The 22168-nt window shown below is 40.6% G+C and overlaps 2 protein-coding genes across 2 annotated transcripts in view; both read right to left on the bottom strand.

The window, feature by feature from the left end:
- LOC105925258 (transient receptor potential cation channel subfamily M member 4) overlaps positions 1-16904 on the bottom strand; it is a 61474-nt gene extending 44570 nt beyond the window's left edge. The window contains exons 1-6 of the mRNA XM_012861006.3: positions 16823-16904; positions 9059-9120; positions 8135-8312; positions 5810-5990; positions 2850-3019; positions 2555-2732 (exon numbers count right to left, since the gene is read on the bottom strand). Of these exons, the coding sequence (XP_012716460.2) occupies positions 2555-2732; positions 2850-3019; positions 5810-5990; positions 8135-8312; positions 9059-9120; positions 16823-16891 (838 nt within the window). The 5' untranslated portion in view covers positions 16892-16904. The remainder of the gene's footprint in view (positions 1-2554; positions 2733-2849; positions 3020-5809; positions 5991-8134; positions 8313-9058; positions 9121-16822) is intronic.
- Positions 16905-20379: 3475 nt separating this feature from the next.
- Positions 20380-22168, bottom strand: part of LOC105925249 (transient receptor potential cation channel subfamily M member 4) — a 67706-nt gene continuing 65917 nt past the window's right edge. Inside the window, exon 28 of the mRNA XM_036148550.1 lies at positions 20380-21846. Within this exon, the coding sequence (XP_036004443.1) occupies positions 21821-21846 (26 nt within the window). The 3' untranslated portion in view covers positions 20380-21820. The remainder of the gene's footprint in view (positions 21847-22168) is intronic.

The raw sequence follows: 22168 nt of genomic DNA, 5'->3' as shown, positions 1-22168 counted from the left end.
TCATGTTTTAATGTTGCAGACCACAGTTTTTCTCAAGTTGATAAAAGTTTAAACTGGTACTGTCATTCATCTTTGGTGTAAACCTTACCTTCAAGGAAACTAGCCCAAAATAAATCTCAGTCCATACACCTTCCTTTAAATAATGCTTCCAGCATTCCCTGGCATCCTCTAAATGCACCATAGGGAGCCATTCCACCCCTGTTAAAAACCCTAATCTAAAGCAATCTAAAACCTCACTGTGCTTAATTGTGATAATAGCCCATTTTTCATTGCAAGCCCCAGAATTTCCCAGGGAAAAGCAAAACCCGGGGCTTTTAATTTCTATGCGTATCCATTTACTTGGTGTCTTTTATATAAAATAACCCAATTACACATGAGGAAGTTGTGGTACTGCAGTTGTGAGGAAAACTGCAGTACCACTCCAGTCCAGCAAGTGGAGACAAGCAGACAGCACAGGTCAAACAGAAAAAGGCAGACTTTGGAGAAACAGGTTGGAGAAAACACAACTGGTCTTGCTTATGGTGTTAAATCTCCTTAGCACCTTTTACACAGGCCCTAACCTCTTTCGCGCGCCACTGTATTTTACTCCTGTGGGTAAAAATAAATAAAAATAAACCACAGCTTCCTTCTCCCTGCACAGGGCAGTAGTGGTGTAAACTGTGACAGACGAGTTCAAATTTAGAGCTTGATGAGTATATTTTTCATCTGCCATGGCGAGAAAAATTAGGGGAATTTTTAAGTACAATACAGTGGACATTTGATCGCAGGGAAATTTTTATAAGTTATAGGATATGCAAGCTGCACAGATTTGCATCCTCCTCACTAAATACGTGGATCTCAACTAAATACAGCATGTCCCCTCAGACATGGTTCATGGTTTGTAAATAGTAAAATAGTTCACTGTCTACCAACTTAGGTTTACATGAAAAATCTGTCTTAGGGAAAGGCTTTTTCTGTGTACAAGGAAATTGGCTCTGTTCAATCACTAGTTATCAAATTATCATCATCATTTGAGGTCTAATGGAAAAGGGCTTATTTATTTCCTAATTGCTATCTCAGATAGGAAACACAGCCCTGATGTGTTAATGTTTAATGGTAGGCATGTTGGCAGCCCCTTAGGTTCCTAAGGAAACCGTCTAGCTGGAAAGTCAGCTTGTCATCTATGTTGGTATTTGAATTTTGTGACCTGTTCCAATACCTGCCTTCTCATTATACCAAGTCTAGTGCATGCTAGTCCTGACTTGTCTCTCAGGCACAACTCCCTGGTTTTAGGGATATTAAGGTCCAGGATGCTAGTGAACGAGGTGAAATGTGCTTTTGTCGTCCTCGTTTAATTGAAAATACTTCCAAATAGCGGACGTGGCTAACTCCTTCACCCTTTATGTTTACTCCCTCCTTCTCTATGCTCTGGCTGGCGGGTTCTTGACGTCACACTGTGTTCTTCTTCGCTGCTTTGTCTTCTTCTTTTCTGTTTTCTTTTTCAGTTTGATTTTCTTATATGTTGTTTTATAGCTGCTTGTAGTATCTGATCGCAAACTAATGCTTTCTGTTAAAGAGAAAGGTACGCTAGTATCCGGTCCTGTAGTATCGGAACAAATTTACGAATACAGTACGAGTACAAACACGTAGTATCAGGCCAGATACCGATACTGGTACCCAGGCAAGCTGACAGCTTTGCTAGGGCCCGGGGCAACGCAGTCTTTTTGGGCCCCCCTCTACACCTGCTGCCACCACACACACACACACACACACACACACACACACACACACACACACACACACACACACACACACACACACACACACACACACACACACACACACACACACACACACACTAAAACGCAGGCACAAGCACACTGCCTCCACTGTGCTTTTTCCCTTATTCCGCTGCTTTCTGTTTCAGCTGTAGTGTCAGAAAGGTCAGATCAGATCTTTATGAAAAGAATCAATTAAGCTTTGAATTTCTAGTGATGAAGCTCATTCCAGAGAAACTTTATTATGAATAGAAACTATTCTCCCATTTTAGCTGTGGTTTAGAAAGGTCAGATCAAAGACCTTAAATTGTAGCTTTAAGGACCTTGTCAATGTATGAATAGAAAAAACTAAGCTTTGAATTTTTAGTGGTGAAGCTCATTCCAGTGAAACAATAAACAAAAGAAGTTATACTAGTTATAGCTGTAGAAAATTTGGACAAGATTACTTTAGATTAGAAATCCTTAAGGATGTACTTAGATTATTTCTTATGAATAGAAACAATTAAGTCTTTCTGTATGTTTGTTAATGTATGAAGGAAGTCTAGTCAAGGATTTATTTAGTTTATTCCTTTGTTAATGTAATGCTTGTCTTTTCCTATGTCTGTAAAGTTTTTCTGTTCCTGTACATCCATTTGAATTGTCTTGTTACTGAAAAGTGTTATATAAATAAACTTGCCTTGCCTTAACTGATCTATATAATTCATTTGATATGTTTCGTGCTATTTTTTCTACCATAAGGATAATTCAACATTTATTAGATGAAGTATATCTATTAAAGACACCAAAACCAATCTCACCCCAAATGCCCGTGCGCTGATGGGAAATGTAGTCCTCCAGATTAGCTTGAAAGGCCGTCTCGCCACCTCGTTTTCCAACACTCCCATTGTCCACCAAGAGGAAAGCTTGGCAACTGTTGTCCAAGCAGCATGTATCTTTTGTTGTGTTTTGGACATCGTAACGAGCTGGGAAACTTCCCTTCAGACCGGCAACAAAAGAATCAAGTAGTCATCGCTGCCATTGTTATTATACTTGGTTTTAGTATATTAGACTCCTTTCACTTTGCTGTGAAACAGAACATAGTAGAATGAGTACCTGGGCGTTGACAAGCTGCTGTCTGTTGTACACCCGACCCCAAGGGGCCACTCCAATGGCAACAACTTTATTCTGGGACACAGCTGAAGCCGCAGCCTTGTGGTCTCTCACTGCATCTCCTACACAGCGGGAAACACCTTCTCTCAGACCCCCCGTCAAAATCCAGGCTCCTGGAGAAATATGGTTAGTTACACTGAGGGAAGTATACAAGTAAACACTAAAAAACCAATAGGAATATGGAACAATGTAATAAGTCAAATGAACTAATCAAAGTTATAAAGAAAGAAACATTAAAAATGTGCAAATATTTTTATCCATCTAATTAGCTGATGTAATAACACGATGATGGTAGCCATTTAGATTATCCATATGTCTATGGATATAAGAAATACAGTTGTGCCTAAATCTTTCACCATTGTAAATTAGGTTTGTTGGCAAAAATATAACCCAGCAGTGCTTTGCAAAAACATGTGAAAAAATAACAAATGTTGAATTAAAAACTCAACATGATGAATATTGAAATGGTTTTCTCTAAATTAAACAGAAAATAATTGTATTACTAGTTACTGGAGTCTCACGACTATTCAACCCCTCCATAACAAGCACATAACAAGCATCCTTAGTACTTTAGTAGGTGAGCATTGTATTGCTACCATATTCTTGCAGCAAATGTTAGAATCTGAATTTTTTTTTTTGCTTTGTTGCTACTTGGTCAAACATGGCGACTAACATAGAGACTAAAAACTTGGAAATGGGTGGAGTCTTGGCTTGCAACCTTGAGGGGGTTCAGTCTTTTAGATTATCTTTTTATACCTCCTACTTTGATTGAAAGAGCTTTTGGTGGGGATGGTATCGAGGGTAAGTGGTTGGGATAGGGCTGGGGTATGTTGTTGTGTGAAGCTCTGTGGTTGATCCAGGTAAGTCGAGTAGGGGGCTGCTAATCAATGCTTAATGGGTGAAGGTTTTAGGGGTGTCAGGTCTGTCCTGTCATCTTTAAAATCAGCAATAGAACTGTTTCAGATTGTTGGCTAGAGGTGCTCATTGACAAAGTGGGAAGCATTAGGCTTGTAGCTTGGAGACAGAAGGAGAATAGCTGGCAGAGAATTATTGTTCTATTTTTGTGCTATGACGTAATTTAGCTTTTCTTCCCTCGTGTCTCCTTTCTATCCCTCACTGAGGCTGATATACAGCTCAGTTCAGCTGTGAACCAGGACTTGTCATTATTTGTCACTCACCCAGGTGCATGGTGGAATGTTGCTGTCCTCGCACAAGTTAATGTAATATGTTACAGTTTCTGTTTACTGGGGTTTCTGTTTACTGATGTTTCTGTTTATTTATTTATTTATTTAATCAGGATAGTGCACATTAATGAACAATCTTTACTGGCGGACCTGAGAACATCCAAGTTTGTATCGTCAAAGCACTATTGAAGTTCTTCCACAACCTCACTATATCACTTCTTTGATGTCCTCAAAACAGGTGTGAAGAGTTTTCATTTCTGCTTGTATGGTGAATGGCTTGTACCTGTGCGGCACTTTAGTCTGTAAAGCGCATTACTCTACAATCAGTCATTTACCCATTCACACACACATTCACACCCTGACGGTGGTGAGCTATGTTAGTAGCCACAGCTGCCCTGGAGCAGACTGACAGAAGAGAGGCTGCCATACATCGGTGCCACCAGGCCCTCTATTCGGGTGAAGTGTCTAGCCCAAAGACACAATGACTGAGACAGTCAGAGCTGGGGATCAAACCAACAACTCGCCAATTGCAGGACAAACTCCATAACTCCTGCACCACAATCACCCGATGTATGCAGGAATCAAATGTACCATAATGTGGTCGAACAGGCACAGAGCAGCTTGTTTATGTGACTGGAACAAGCTTCTTGCAATTTTTCTGGGGAATATTGGTTTATTCTTCATGGAAAATGGTGCTCTGGTTGATTAATATCATCAGTTTCGTTTGACACATTTTTCCTAATCACACCAGAGTAACTTTTTCCACCACTACTTCTGAAACAAAGTCTTGGTGGACTGGTAGAGTTGGTTGACCCCCAGTATGAAGGGCCAATAATGCCTTGGCTTTAGCTTTATCACAGACTGGATTACATTTTCTCTGATAACTGAATCCACTTTTAGGCTGCAGGTTTCCAGTGACAAATGCAAAGACACAGGCCCAGAGACTAGCTGACAAGACAATTTAGCCATGGTGTTCTGTTTAGCATGTGCTAAAGTGGTCTTCCTAAATGCTGTGGAAAGGCTCCCTAACTGGCCTTAGCACAGTCTGGTGCCTGCCCAGACCCCTGTGACCATGTCTGAAGTGACAGTGATGCAGGAACCAGGGAGTTTGTCCTGTAACCAGTGGGTTGCTGGTTCAGACCCCCACTCCAACCATCTCAGTCGTTGTGAACTTAGGGCAAGACACGTCACCTGCTTTACCTGCTGGAGGTGGTAAGAGGGCCCAATGGCACCAGTTGTATGGTAGCCTTGCTTCTGTCAGAAGAGGGAGTGAGAGTGTGGCAGTCAGAGGAGTTGGAGCAAAGAGGGTGCTCCAGAGGGTGCAGGGGAGAGGTGTGAATGGGAGCTTTTCAAACATACAATAGAAGTCATTCAGCTCATCAGCCAGTTATTCAGTACCATCAGAGTTGGCAGATGGTGTCATGTAGTAAGTATCAAAAGACTTCTCCATGGTGATGCATGGTCTCTGGCTGATTTTCCTTGCTTTTTAGCCAAACACCTGCTTTGATCTTTTGAGTCAGTGTGTCCCTTGCCTGGTTGCATAGAAATCTATCCCAACTCCACCTTCTCTTTGGTCGGACCAAACTGCCTGAGTTTTGCTGTGAACCAAGAATTTTGGTTGTTGTGTGTGGAGAAGGTTTTAGAACAGTAGGACATTTGACTTTTGCCAGAGAAATAAACTAACTTCCATAAGATCCATGTAGAGTAGTAACTTCTTACCTGTACTTTGTGCAGCCCTAACCAGCCCTTTTCGCAGGATATCTCTGACCCATGGCTTTATCTTCTCATGGCCCTCACCTCCCAACACTGATACCACCAGGTTAGGTGAGGACAGGCCCCAGTGGGCTGTCATTAAATTGTAGATCATCTGGGGAGGTGTGTCACATGAAAGCCGCAAAAACTAAAAAAGATAGAGAGCATAACATTAATTCACTGGTAGATAAAAACAATAAATCTCTCAGGTTAAGAAAATAAAAAGAAATAATCATGGCATAAAGGGTACACCCTCTTCTGAACCAAGGTTTAATGCCGGAGGACATACTACTGTCTTTCCTCAAGTATCCAGTGCTCAGTATAAGCAAACGATTTAGTAGTTTAGTTCTCTGGAGCACACAAATGTTAACTAAATTAATCCCAAGAAAGAAATACATCCACAGTGACCTCACAGAAGTAATGTTTTCTGCTCAACAGTCTGAAAGAGTATTAAATGTCATGATGTGACGTTGTTGCAGACCCATGGTGCAGCAGCGAAGAGACAGAGCCATGGTTAAGGTGGTGATATTTATTTTGAAAAAACTGAAGCAAAATACATAGGGAACACATGAGCCAACAAGGAACCAGGAACAACAGAGAACAATAAAGTGTAACAAGGAACAACAATATAACGCATAGTAACACAGACAGTCCACCAAGGAAGGAACCAAAACCAGGACATTAAATCAAATGGGGAACAATCGTCTGCATTAACATCACAAGAATAATAATCAACAGGATACCAAAAGACTATGGCTACATTCACACTGCATTCCGATTTTTTGCTGAAATCTGATTTTGTTTAGGTGGCCGTTCATACTACTATTAAAGGCGACCGCCATCATTCTGGTGTCTGAACAGTTCAAGACCACAAAGCGACCCGCATGTGCAGATAACAGAAGGAGACAGCACACAGCACTGCGCTGTTTGCGGAAGTAATGGTGAATGTAACTGTTTCTTGAAGTGTTCAATAAAGTTTTGTTTTAAAAAAAAAACTTGAAAAGAAAAAAACTAAAACTCGGACACCGGCCGGCATCTCTCCTTGTTGTTATTAGAAAGCTGTTGAGCAATGAGAACTGATAATATTAAGACCACATCATAGCAAGATGAAATAATGTAAGCAGCACAGCTATTAACAATGGTCTTTTGTGGAGCACTAACTGCTACTACTATGCGTGCCATCGTAGCAGCGGGGGATCAAACCAGCAAATGTCATATTTTAGCTTCCCCTCATTGTTTTCCTGTAAAATAAAGTATAGAAATTAAAATTCTCCTTCTCATGTATAAAGCCCTTCATAATTAAGCTCTGTCATACATCAGACATCTGATTACCCTGTATGTTCCAAACAGAGCACTTTGCTCTCAGACTGCAGGTCTACTGGTGGTTCCAAGGGGTTCTAAAAACAGACTGATAGGCAGTGCCCATATTAACTAAGTATCAGAGAGCTCCTATCTTAGCCTAAAAATTCCTACCTTAGCTAAAGAGTGATTCAGATAGCTGTTGTAGCGACTCTGAGTATGGAAATTACAGAAATGTTTGTTTTTAGGAGCTGCGATTGGTTGATAGTACAAGAAGAAAAAAACAACATAAATGCACGCCTAGTGATGAAAGGAGATAAATTAACCGATTGGACTGGATGAAGAAATGTGCCATGATGATAAAACTCAGTAAAAAATGATTTTCACACAGCATTAAAATATTTGAACGTACATTATTTACATCCTCATCATTATTTTAATTTGCTTATGTTTACTTGCCATAGTGATCATTTTACTACTTGATCTTTTTGAAATCAATGCACAACTGTCAGCATTTTACTGAGATTGCCTGCTTGTATTTGACAAAACAAGCTACATAAAATGGAGAACAAAAGGTGGAATACCAAACTGGACAGCAATACTGCCCAGCACACAGTTCACTGCTCTGGGAAGAGAATAGAGCAGTGTTGAAAAGTAAATTGTTCCCTGGATCACGGCGCAAATACATGTGAAATGTGTTGCCGCAGAACAGTGCGTCTTTTTCTCTGCTCGTCTTGGTGCTTTTACGCACCAACAAGGTCAGTTTACTGTCCTATGGTTGTATGTTGGTATGCCATAATTTATTAATTAATCTCGGTTGATTTGGGGTTTGAAATATATTCTGTACAAGGAAAATTAATGGTGACAGGCAAGTTTTGATAGATTTGATAGATAGGACAGAGGAAAAGCTCCAACCTCTACCTGTACTGGTCAGGTAGGGTGGCGTCAGTCTACCCAATCTGTTTGTTTGTTTGTGACGATAAAGCTTCTCACATAGCTGTGTCTGCGTCCAGCTCCAGCAAACTCCAGCTCCCCAAAAGCATCTGTGGGATATTCAGACGAGTGCTGCCGGCTGTCCCACTGGGTAACATTTGCCGGTCCAAAGGAGTCTCCTGTCGCCACGGAGTCATGCGTTTCCCGCTCACTACCACACTGACAGAGCGCTCCATTACTGTCACAAAGACAAAACACAGTATTATGTTATTCTGTAGCTGGTATCTCAGAAGCAATGATAACTTTTAGTTCAAATTTAAGAAACTAGTTTATTTATAGTTAAACTTTAAAAATTACCGAACAGTACAAGACTTATATAACAAATATAAAACAAGGTGAGACTTTGAACATAATTAGGAAAATTAAATTTTAGGAAGTACGCTATACAAATATAATTATTCAACAGATATTATTGTGTATAGTCATTCATATCCCTGTGAAGTGATACGAGGAAGAAAAATGTTCAATGGACTTTTACATTTGTAAGAATAAAACTCTAACGTGCTGTACATTGATATTTTAAACCCTAAGTCAATACTTTATTAAACTACCTTTCACAGCAGTTACAGCTGCAACCCTTTAAAGATCTACAGACTGAATTTTTACCATGAAATTCTCTGCAAACAATTTGCATACCCACAGTTGGGACCCAGTGAACTAAATCATTCCATTATTGATCTGGCTGTATGTTTACCATCAGGAGGTAGATGACTGAATCAACTCGGGATGACAACAGATAAACATTTATGGTTTATCTAATGAATAAAGAATTAAATCAAGTTATAATTGTTACTTTTCTTTACAAATATTTTCTGACATTGTTTTGAATGACTCTCCCGTCTTTAAACGGGAGTGTCAGCTTTATATTTAAATATAAATAAAAGTAATATAACAAGAAATGCATCTACACATGATGAAAATTACCTCAAAGAATCTTCAACAAAAGTTGTGCAGACTCTTTTCTTGATGATCTTGGGAATCCAGCTCTGTGAACATAAAGACAATTATCATTAAATGTAAAGAAACATTTCTAAAGTGACTTGTTAGCGAGAATCTTCATTATTGGGCTCAGAGTTACTAAATAGACAGTATTCAGAGTGAACCTAAAATAAACTCTAAACACTAGAGGCATTTTAGAGAATAAAGTAAACCTATAAGTCATTGACCACATTGATGTAATATGAGTAAGAACTATATACATCCTGCACAGCAGTTGCTGCTGATTTTATCATGTACCACCAGATAAAGAATGTAAAGTTTCCTAAAATCTAAAGATCGAACAGAGAACCGTTTTAGTTGAAAGACATCAATGTTTATTAAAGGTCTGAACATATATCTGTTTTGCTGTTGAACAACAGCACATCATGCACAAATAACATTTACATTCACAACTAAACTAAATTATTTACGTCAAATGATGCCTCTCCTTTGATCATCTGCTGTGACCAGAGCCATCAGCCAGGAGGTGTATCATCAGGTGGTTACCAACAATCATGGAGTGTTTCAACCCCTAACCAGAACACTCCCCTGATGGTGGGTCAGAAGTGGTGGGTCAGAAGCAGACTGAGTTAGCAAACCTCTACATCTGATCTCCACAGGGTACAGCCATGTCTACCAACCCTTATGCCTGCAGTCCTGCACCAGCTCTTTGTAACAATCTGACTTCCTCACGAAGACCTCCTCACACCCGTCTCCCCATGGCCTCGTTAACTCCATCAGAATGATCTTCCTTGCCTCAGTAGAGAACAATACTGCATCGGGTCTTAAAGTGGTCTGAACGATAGCCAGAAATGGAAGCATTCTATTTAAATCCACCTTAAGCTCCCATGATTGGACTGTCTATAGGAGGCTCATAATGTTTTTTTTTAGTTGTGACATAATTTCATTTTGCCCACAGAGCTTACATATTTGATCATCTCTCATGCCCTATCTATGCAGATTCACAGGTGTTAAGGGTATCATAGACAACCCTCAGCTGGAAGGAGATCCAGAAAGGCTCAAGTCTCCATAGTTCAGCCCATGTAAGCCTCCTCTTGGGAAGTTCCCATCTTGTATATGCCCCCTGAGGCCCTAGCTCTACAACTTTTGCCTTTCCCTGCTCTTCCTCAAGTCTAGACTTTTCCACACCTTTAGGGGTGCATCATTCTCACTCCCTCCCTTCCTTAGCTGTCATGATTTGGGTTTTGTTATGGTTTATGTTTTGTTGTTTAGTTAGTTCACTCTACTGTCTTACTATTAGCTCTGGTTTTTATTATTTTTTATGTTCTGTTTAGTCTTAGGTTTGGTCTTTATGGTGATTTTGGTTCTGGATTAGTTTAAGTTCTGTTTTGGTTTAGTGATTCTCTTTATGTAATCGATTGTGTCTTAGGTTTAGGTTCTGTATTAGTTTTGGTTAATGGACTAGTTTGGGTTTTAATGTGGTTTGATTTTGTACATTGTTTTATATTATCAGTTTCTTCAGGCCTGCTCTGATCACTTCTGTCACCAGCCTTTATTCAGTGCCAGCATTCTTTCGTCTTCCTATCACTCCCCTTCACCAATCACCATCCAATCAGCTTCAGTTTACTTCCAGACACTTTTTCCCCCCTGGTCAGCTCCACCCATTCTGGTAATCAGTTCCACTCCATTCATCTGCTCACTCCTCTACTTATACCTGCCTCTGTCTCCTGCACTCTGCCAGATCATTGTCTTTACGAGCCTATTGGTGAGTCTAGTCCCGCATTCCCTGAGCTCTGTATTGTTTGCCTGTTGACCTGACCCAATTAGCCTTTTTGATCTCTGTGCCATCCAGTGGCGGTTCTAGACCAAATTTACCAGGGGGGCCAAGGTGGGGCCAGTGTTTTTTCACAGGGGCACAGAACAAAAAAATGAAACAATAAAATGGCAATATTTAACTGTGTAATAATATTAAGTGAGCCACTTGTGGTTTTGGAACTGCAGGTTTCAGACCCCTGATCTAGCAGTTGAAAACTTGTGCCCAGCTAAATACGGCTAAAGCTAAACATCTCAATTTTTAAATCCTTCTAAGAGTAAAACTGTATAGGTAAAAAATAAAATTGGTCAAAGTAACCAATCATTTATGGATTCTTTGCCATTGCAAATAATTATGAAAAGTGTATTTAATGTTATGTCTTTAGTACAGGGGCCAGGACCATTTCTACAGGGGCATGGGCCCCTGTTGGCCCCTGTCTAGAACCGCCCCTGGTGCCATCCTTATTTTTGCCTGTTTATCCATATACCAGACCCAGCTTGTTTTTGGATTTTTTGAGTTTGTGTTGTCCCTGCCTGTTTTATCATGCCCGCCTGTGTACCGACTTGGAACTATTATTCTGACCACCAAGCCTGCATATTCCCTGTCTTAACAATTGGAGCTTTAATAAAGCCTTCATATTGTCACTCTCATGTCTGGCTGAATACTGGGTCCTCAATCTGTCTCTGTTTCGTGACATTAGCTATTAAGTCTGAGGCCTCCCCTCGGTCTGTTTTGTATTGTCTGGTGAATATTAGCTCAGTCAGCTGATATTAAGACTATAGTTGAAGGATGATTCAAGCACTGGCATTCTTTTAACAGCAAACTCTGCACACATATGAAATAAATTGGTAAAAACCTCTCTTCAAGTTTAGAAATCTAACAGTTTGCTCTAACATTGAATCTAACATTGCTCCTCCTGCATTGCATGGGGAGCAACGCAGGAAGAGCTGACCTAGTCTACTCCGTCTCATTTTTATTGCCTAGACATGGAAGTAGAGATGTTTTACTTGTGTTTACTTTGTGTTACAAAGTGAAAGAGGAGTGTTGAGACTTTATTGTACAGTTGGTTAAAAAAAACAAAAACACAATTGGTCTCCAGTTATTGTTTTCAACATACCGAGACTGCCTAATATGAGGATAATCCCACTTGAACTCCATTCACAACATTAATGCTCAATATTGCACCTTCTCAACAAATAAATGGCTCTGTGGTCAATTCCAGATTTCTGATGAACATATAATTTGCTCTGATTGTTGCTCATCTCCAGAAATCCTGTCTGCTGCAACCAAAACTCCACCTTCCTGAGTCCATTCCAACTGTCTGCTTTATTCTTGTAAAACATATTTTGTTTCTAGATAGACCCACATGAATGGATCAAATGAAACAGACCCCAAGTGGGACAAATAATCACTGAATATAGTTAAGACCAAATTAAGCACAATTGATCACTCTTTTTCTGCTGCTATGTTAACACTAACTGCAGCAGGAATCACTGATGGGGGGGTTCTGGTTGGGTGGCCAGTACGGGTCATGTTGGCCCCCTCGTGGTCCGGGTGTGTGATCGGGGGTCGAGAACTGGCAGTCGGATAGTTGAATTGTGGTGGCCCCCCCTCCCCCCACTTGGAATCGTTGGATGTGAGTGTTATGTGGAAATGTGTGTATGGCGTCGTCCCCTTTTTTTTTTTTTTTTTTTTGAAAGTCTGTGTGTGGTGAGTGGGGTGGGATGGTGTGAATGAGATTTATTTATTTTTTTGCCAGGTTCGGGTCTGAACCGCTCCCTCTCCCAAGAACATCTCAAGTCTCCGCTAGGTGCGGAGCCCATCCCCCCCGTCCTGCCCCCCTCCGCTGGCTGGCGCCTTGGCCCGCTTGGTGCATTGGCAGCCCTCGGGTTCGGGGAGGATTTCCAGGTGGGTGCAGGCCCATTCCTGGCGACTGCTTCGCGGGGCCGAGGCCCCCGGGGCTCGGCTGGGGCTCCTGCCGGGGGGCGGGGCGCCTCCGGGCCCTGGGGCCCATGGCCGGTGCCACTTCAGCGTAGCTGGCTGCCAGCGGAGCCCACGGGCTCGTCCCCGCGGCTCCTGGGGACTTCGGCATTGCGGTGGCCGGAGGATTTCCTCGGGGTCGTCTCTCCTCTTTCCTTGGAGGGGGGGGCAGATTCCCCGTGTTGGTCCCTCTTGGGCACCCTGCTTTGGGGGCCCTTTTGGGGGTCCGGGGTTATGGGTCCCCTGGCGCCTGCCTCGGTGCTCGGTGAAGGTGGGCCTTTGGTTCTTCACAACCACTACTGAGCATTTTTCTTTTGGATAAATTTTACATACACAAGTGCACTCTCACAAACACCCACAGGTGTTGGGTTCCAGGTACTCAGGGTTCACTTCTATACAGAAAGCCCGTATTTTTTTTACTTTCTTTTTTCAGGTATCACATTATACATGTCATTTTAAATAATAATACATATGATTTAGCAATGGTATCAAGGTGTTACTTTATTGTATCTGTATACTATGTCCGTTGGTTGTGCTGTTCTTTTTACATCTCTCTTTCCAGGTGATGAAGCAGACTGAAGACGTTTTATCATTCTCTCCATTTTTTTTTTTGTTCACCTCTTCTCTTTCTTTTTTTTCTCTTCTTGTTCTTCCTTTACTCTCCTAATGTACTTTCCCATTGTAGTGTCCACATAATTTTAAATTCTCCCCACAGGAATCACAATAAAACTATTTACATGCATAAATCAAGTGGAGCACTATGGCGAAAGCTGATTGCTCCACTTGTGAAAGTAAAATCTGTCAAGCTCTATTTGGCATTAAGACATCAATTCTTATTGCCACATTGCTAAACAGGACACTGAAAAAAAAAAGGAATCACTGATGAAAGAAGCTGAAACAGCTCTACGTAAGGCAGGGTTTAAACTGAGCTCTGAACTGTACAGGAATCATCCACAGCCCATATGGGCTTTGTTATTTTTTGCATGAGGAATGCCACGTGTAGTCAGAAATGCGTGTGTCTCATGCTCATTGCGTGAAAGTTAAGAGCCCTGGTTATGTTTTAACTAGGGTTAGTAGTGATTCATAATGGAGGCTAATATTGGGAACTCATTTAAAAAGACTTTTAAGCTATATTTGGTGTAGTGAGCTGACTGGAAAACACAGACATTAATGTCCCATTAGTGTATAAAACTCTTTTGGAAAAAAAAAGTTTGTCATAACTGTAAAACACACCCAAAACACATCAGCATAGCGTTGTCTCAAGAGTCGCTAGTGAGTTGCGTTATCCTGCAAGAGCCAGGTCTTAACCTTAGTCAAACCTTAAAAATGCTTTAGAAGTAAACCATTTTAAATGCTTTCATCACATCCTAACTTTTCCCATGATCTCTTCCAAACTTCTGCCTCTGTGTCCATTTGGTTGACTTTGGGGCATCTGGTTGAAAGCAGTTCGAGCTTTCAACCAGGAAGCGCCTCTGATGCTGAATGCCCTCGTTTGAGAACCAGACCTGGGTGAGTTCTACACAGGTTTCTGGTGGGCTTCACTCGAACTGTGGAAGAGGTCGCAGTGTGGGGATCTCTGTGCATCCTGTGGAGGGGGTTTGACTCCCAGGTCATCTTTCTCCTGCACAGCTAAGAAAGATCGCCGTTGCTTTGATTTTCACAGCAAGTACATCCCACAGGAACCAAGCAGGTCTCCAAACTCCTTTCGGGCCCAAGGTTGCTTCGTCCTTCCTGTGTAGACCTTCTCTTCAAGAAGTCAATGGAAAAGAGGAGAGAAAGCCTCTCTGATGCTGCTGCCAGCAGCAGAGGAAAGAAAGAGGTTGGCCCGGGAGGACTAGGCTTTATAGAGTGGTTACCCTGTGGTGATGGCAGCCCCTTGGGGAAAGAGAGTTAGCAACTTCTCACAGTTTAGAAACAGTCTGATTTTATTTCCCGTGGCCAATTTCCAAAAACTGTTAACACTAATTAAAGTCACAATATCACAATCCTTGACACAATTATCTGCCTATCTGTGGTACATGTCAACCTGGTTATCCTTAGGGAGAGGAATATGATGGTAGAAAAGACTGATAAAATGTTGTGTGGACTTTCATTTAAGATTTAGCATGGATTATGGGCTTTTTTTAATGTTTTATTTATTTGACAAGGTCTTGTGGATAGCTATGTGTCAGCTGCTCAAGCACGACATGGGTTTTAAATGCTTATGATAAAGTCAATATATGATAAAAGTCTGATATGAAGAGAAATTGAACATCTCATTGATCATCATGCAGTGGGGCTGTAATTCACCACTTTACCATCTGCGTCGCCAATTTTCCTTTTCTCCAAAGTGAGCGTATGCATGGTTCAGAGTTGCCATGAGGATCGCACGTTATCCTATCAAGATTATAATTTTTTTATTTCAAATACAGCGTGGAAAGAGATGAAGCAAGTTTCAGGCCCCATTTTGTGCGTATGCAAGCTTTATAATTGAGACTCCCGGTCATTGTCAAGAAAAAGCAGATGAGAGGCAAAACAAGGAAATCCAGAATCGAGAACCTATTAATAAACAGGGCAGGCAAGGAAAACATCTAACAGTCTCTTATACTTGTTTCTCTACAACACATAAAATGTGCTGTTTTTACCAAATGTTTCTTAAAGAGATATCTCACTCATGTCTTTCTTTTATTATTGCTTAAGGGCTTCTCCAAATGTCAACATGATTTGGCAAGTTTTTCAGAAAGATATCATTACAGGTTACTATGAAAGGGAACTGGTTCTACAAGTTTACCTGTTCCTAGTCATACAATGGATTGCATTACGACAGTCAAACTCATTTTTGCACACGGCTCAGTGTTCTGCGTAAAGACGTCTGTTGAAATTCATAGAAGGTAAAAGCTGAGGCTGAAGTAATACCTTCCCTAACCACAGTGATTATACCAATTAACCCTATCTTTTTTTCCAAAGCTTTAACAAACCCCTTGCGTGCAGCATTGCACAAATACCACAGAGCATTCAATCACAAAGACAGCTTACATGTAAATAGACATACTTCTGTTCCTGGAAAGAACCTGCAGCACGCCCCTGAGCACATTGTTACTTAAAGGTGCAGTAAGCAAAGTTATTTTCGATCAAAAGATAGTTTTGTGAAGAACTAAAGGTATAATTTTAGATGGAATGCAGCCTTCGGTCGTGGTCCCTTTTAAGCGGATAACTGGTCTGTTGCTTAGATTTTGGAGGTAGAGAGCGCCGTGGCTTGCCACATATCTTGTTTTGCTTTACAGACAGTGCTCAACAGCCCACCTAGTGGTGAAATCTAACTTATTGCTCCTTAAAGTTCTTTTCATCCACCACCTGTCATGAAAGCTAATATGCCAAGCTGATTAATCAGCAGGTTATTTGGTCGGGTTACCTGCACAGGTAGCCAGCCTGCAGCCAGAGAGATGCTGCTTGCCTCACGTTACGGTCGCACCAGAGTTTGTTTATATTCCATCTCTGCCTTTCCCCTGTAAATACACTGATGTTTGCACTAAAAGCTCTGTAGTGTGAAATCAGCTGATAGATTAATGGGAAACAGATTTTCTGTGAACAATTCACATAATTCCAACCCAAAAAAAAGTAAACAACTAATTTCCAGTGTTTTAGACCACCTGTAGAACTAGTCTGGGTTGAATGAAAACAATTTTTGCCACCTAATAAACAAAAAAAAAATACTTTTAAAAGTATAAATACATCCAGTGATCCTCTAAATTAAAAACTGAGCCTTAATTTCTGTATTTTGAACTACCTTACTAAGTTGAGAAAGAAATGTGAGTTAACGTAAGTCTTTCTGACTTCCTACCGGCACAGGGATGGTTCTTTTAACCCGGCTGTTTCCCTCCTCACCCTGACTGCTGCTGTTTAAAAATAATGTACCGAAAATGCAGCGTTGTAATCCTAATGACAGCCATGCCACATATTCCTCAGCATGCTCCTACCTGATCACTTTCTTGCTGGCTCCTGGTTGCTGCGCCTCCCTCCCTGTCTTTCTCCAGGTGAGCCTCCATGCTGTTCTGCAGAACCGGGTCGTCTGATCAGAGATCTCTGGCTTGGCTCTCCCTATCCAGCAGCTCCTCCCACTGCCTAACCCCAACCCCGGGCACACACACACAGTCCATTGTCAGAGGACTTTCTGATATTTTGTTCTGTCAGACGAATGTATCTTCTTGGTATTTTACTTGCTACACAACAGAAAGTAATATGTACATAATGTGTATTTTTTTCAACAAACATAACAGCAAACAAGCTAAAATCAGATGTAACAGGACACAACTGTTGTAGGTTATCTTTTTTTTTTTTTTAAATGACAGCAAATCTACAGATCTATCCTTTGCAGAATCGCTCAAGTTTTATTGCAGGGTAGGGTTGTAAGTCTGTCAGATAGGGAAACTTCAGCCAAGGGGTGCCGAAGTCCAGTTCTCAAGAGCTATCTAAAAGTTGCTATATTACAGCAACCCAACTCTCTAAACTCTAACCAGCTTTTCTGTCCCTGCTGAAGAACTCCCCAGCATGATGCAGTCACCACCGTGTTTCACTCTGGAGCACAAGTTGGGAAAAATCAAGACTCTGTATCACAGAGCAGACAGCATCCCCACAAACTCAGGAGACAGAGAGGAGAAATCACACACAAGACAGCCCTAGAGCAATGTGGCTACCCCAGGTGGGCTTGCCTCAAAGCAGACAAGAAACCCAAATAAGACTCCAGCCAGCCATTGGGTGAAAAGGAGGACCCCAAACCTAGAACTAGACCAATCGTCATACCCCATATTGCAGAAGTATCAGACAAAATGAGATGTTTTTTTTCTAAACATGATCTCCCTTTGGCTTTCAAACCCCAAAACACATCAGGACAAAGATCCGGTCCCTAGGAGTATTGTGTGTGCAGTTAAGCGCCAGGAGGACCAGTTTTACTTTGAGGAAACTAAGCAGCCACCGGCCAAAACTGGGTGTCATTTTCGATAGCACTCCATCCTTTACCTCTCATATCAATAACATCAGCTGTTCTGCCTGTTTTCCTCTTAACATTAATTGCCTTGGTTCCTCCCTTTCCCTTCATTCTGCATCAATTCATGTCCACAGACTTGTCACCTTCTGCATTGATCACTGTAACTCTTCTCTTTGGACTTCCTCAAAATCCCTGCATAAGCTTCAAGTGGTTCAGAATTCAGTTACTAGCATTATTACCAAAACCTCCTCATTTCATCACATCACCCAGTCCTACAGCAGCTCCACCGGCTCCCCGTTAGATTCACAATAGAATTCAAAATTCTTCTGTACACATTCAAGGCCATCCACAGCCTCGTTCCCCCTACCTTTCTGATCTCCTTCACATCACTGCTCCTTCCTGCACCCTTAGATGAACCACTGATCAGGCCCAAAATCTGGGTGTAGTGATGGACTCAGACCTGAACCTCCAAAAGCATCTAAAGACAATTACAAGGTCGGCTTTCTATCACCTGAGGAACATTTCCAGGATTAAAGGACTGATGTCTCAGCAGGATCTAGAAAAACTAACCCATGCGTTTATTTTTAGTCAAATTGATTACTGCAACGGTGTTTTCACAGGACTTCCTAAAAAGTGGATCAGACAGCTGCAGCTGATCCAGAACGCTGCTGCCCACGTCCTCACTAAGACTAAGAACGTAGAGCACATCACCCCAGTTCTAAAGTCCTTACACTGGCTCCCTGTATCTCAGAGAATAGACTTTAAAATACTTCTGTTAGTCTATAAATCCCTGAATGGCTTAGCACCTAAATACATCACAGACTTGTTATCAGTGTATCAACCCTCCAGACCACTCAGGTCTTCTGGCTCCAGCCTACTCTGCATACCTAGAACCAGAACTAAACACAGAGAAGCAGCATTTAGTTCCTATGCTCCACTGATCTGGAACAAACTTCCAGAAAATTGTAAAGGTGCTGAAAGCCTGAGTTCCTTTAAATCAAGACTAAAAACACATCTGTTTAGGACTGCATTCAACTGCACTAGCTAAATAGTCGAATGCAAATTATTATTTTTATTTTTTTTCCTACTGCTTTTTCCTGCTTTATTTCCTATATTTTAATCATGTAAAGCACTTTGCATTGTCTGTGTACTGACTTGTGCTATATAAATAAATTTGCCTTTGCCTTGCCTTAGATCCTCCTCTTCCATTCACTTTACTGTTCCTCCCTCCTGCCTCAGTACCATAGCACCTCATGCTCTGCTCCCAAACTCTGCAACTCTCTCCATCCAGACATCTACAGGCACTATCTACAGTTCAATTCTAAAAAGTCATTTGTTCAAAAATGCATCCTCTCTGTGACTGCCAATTCATTGTTACTTTTGTTTCAGCTGTATTGTTATGCTTGTTCTGTACGGTGTCCTTAAATGTTCTGAAAGGCGCTTTTAGATAAAATGTGTTGTTGTTGAATGAGACTGGGTTGTATAAATGCATAAAGAGCTAAGGTCTTTCCAATTCTTGTTTTGAATGACTGCTGGAGATAGATAAGAATAAATAATTGTTCATGTTTGTTAGAAAAAGAAAGAATATAGAAAGAACAAATCAAGCAGAATAAGTTGCAAAGGTATACAAACAATCGACACCTATGACAACATGCCTGAAAACGTTTTTCAGCGAGACTGTGTTATGTACGTGCATAAAGAGCTACGGACATCTGAGCCTCGGCAGGTTTAGCGTCTGCTTCATTGAACACCAACATTCATACTGTATTCCCAGTGACATTCCAGTAAATCCCCTCTTGAATCATATTTTTTATGCTGTCTTTTTTACTGGATCTTGGACCTTTTTTTATTGTTTTGTTGGGAGATGCTCACAGCCGTCAGCCACTTCCTTGTTTTAAACCCTGCTGCACACGAGCAGTACATAATGCCATTAATATCCTGAATAAACAAACAGGATTTACTAAGAAATTTAGCAAAAACAAAGCTTAAAACAACAAAATAACAACTAATACAGCAGCAGGACGTGATAATCTTTCATAAAAACTTTGTATGCAACCAGCGTGAGCTACTGACACGTACATTTAAGAAAAAAGTCAAATAACATGGCTATGTACCTTTAATACAAGATGTATTTAGTGGCAGCCAAGGCTAATTATATAGTGTTTATCTTTATAAAAGTGTATCTGTAACACCTGGATCCAGGCACCTGTGGGTGTTTGTGAGAGAGTGCTTGTATATGTAAGATTTGTCCATAAGAGCGCCGATGCAGACACTAGGGAGACCAGAACCCCAGATGTCCAAAAAGGGTCCGCAGAGCGCAGATTCCCAAAAGGACCAACACAGGCATAGCTGAAGCAGGTTGTAGCTTCAAGGAGGTAATCTCTACAAAAATAAGTGAGGCTTCGCTCTCCTGGAACCGAATTTATGATGTGACCTTATGTTAAGTAAGGAACCAGGCGATTAGCTTGAAGAAAGCCTCTGAAGATGCTGAGCATTTTAAATGTGCTTTAGAAGGAACTTCACACAAAATAAGATGAAAACAGCCAAATACATGATGTACAGATAGTGTTTATTTCAGCCGAATCCGCCTAGGTTTGCTTTAAAGCTGCTAAGATTTCCTGCTGCCTTCTCTCTCTTTAGTCTCCTGTCTCACTCAGCTTGTCATGAGTCTGTGATGAACCAATCAGTTGCAGATTTTGGGAAAAGTGCTCTTACCCGGTATTTAAACAAATGGGTTCTTTTATATTTTCTACCAGATTGTTTAAACATAAGAGAGAGAATAATTCAAAGATAAAAAAAACAGCATCATAGATAATATACAATCTCATGCCTTTAGCTGCTTTCCCATTCAAAGTTTTACAGTTAGCCATTTCTGAACAGAAAAGGTTTGGGACAAATAGTAAACACTTTGGGATATATTTAAATATATATAAATAAAATTTGTTTTGAGCAAAACACTTCAAAGTCATAATAACCTTGCTGCATAGCACATTCAGGACAGCATCGGTGATAAAGTGTTGTTTTGCCCAAATTAAGAGGTGATCAGGCATAATTTAAAGGGCCTTGGAGAGGAGTTCTTGTTCTTTAAAGGTCATATCTTTAATGTTCATGTGTTCATGCTCCTTTACTGTGTCAGAAACATTATGGCATCCTGAAAGAAATGTCTCCACCTCCTCTTTAAATCTCTGCTCTGGGTTTGGGTTCTGTCTTCATTGCAAAAAATAAGTAAATGAAAACAATTTGTCATTAACAAAATGTCTAGTCTGGAAAGAGAACCTTTTTACAGTTACTTAGAGATAACCAGAGGAGGAACTCAGGGGAAAAAAAAGATGTCTTCATTTAAAATATTACGGAAATAATTGTTATGAAATGGTCGGTCCACTGAGCTGTCATTATTAAGCCTAAAAAGTAGGCTTTAGCATGTTTTTGTTACTTATTTTTTACCCTTGGGGGTAGAAAGCCCTGTTAAATGCAGAAAGCACTGAATGTGATCCTTAAGCACCATATTATCTTACTAGGCTAGAAATGTCTTATTTATTTATTTTGCAAGGCACTCTTTGGTAACATATGGTGCTAATGCTGCTTGCCATTGAACAGAAACCAACACTGTGAAGATTGGACTTTTAGACTTTGCCAGATTTTATCTTTAAAAACAAATAACAAAAAAACAGTAAAAGTTAAATACATGTATGCTGGTCTTTTCATAAAAAAGTATAAAATATACATTTTGTCATAACACCTCAAAACCTGTCCAAATTGCAAACTATAAGTTCTTCAACATGATTTTCCTGAGTAAACTGTATTTAACAAAGTACATCATTGACCTGTGACTTTGGGTAACAAACCAGTTTTAGTGTCTTAGCAGATGTTTAAACTGAGCCACAGTGGTGGACAGCGTTAATAAGGGGTTGTTGTGTTCAGAGGTGGTCCACGGAATAGAAATCTTAATGACACAACAGTCACTGCATTGGCATTGGTTTGATCCTGAAGCTCAGCTTGGAGACAGTGGTGTAACATCTGCAACAAAATCCAAACATTAAGATTAAAAAAGGTAAGGAGATAAAACTTTAATTCTCAAGGCCTAGATCAAAAAACGGCATACAAAAGAAAAACTAAAAACATTAAACACTCTAAATCTAAGCCAAAGCCATTTTAAAAAGACGGGTTTTAAGTTACCTTTAAAAAGAACCTGAACAGTGTAATATATGCTTGATTGTCAAAACTTGAATGCCTTGTTTTCCATCAAATACACAGAACTTCCCCACTGAGGTTTTTTTTCTAGTCCAATATAAATCTAGATATGTTAGAAAAGCCCAACTTAATGCTATGAAAAGTCATT

The sequence above is a fragment of the Fundulus heteroclitus genome, chromosome 16, assembly GCF_011125445.2.
Source record: "Fundulus heteroclitus isolate FHET01 chromosome 16, MU-UCD_Fhet_4.1, whole genome shotgun sequence".
Classification (NCBI taxonomy): domain Eukaryota; kingdom Metazoa; phylum Chordata; class Actinopteri; order Cyprinodontiformes; family Fundulidae; genus Fundulus; species Fundulus heteroclitus.
The sequence above is the reverse complement of the archived record's forward strand: the minus strand, read 5'-3'. Positions and strand labels throughout refer to the sequence as shown.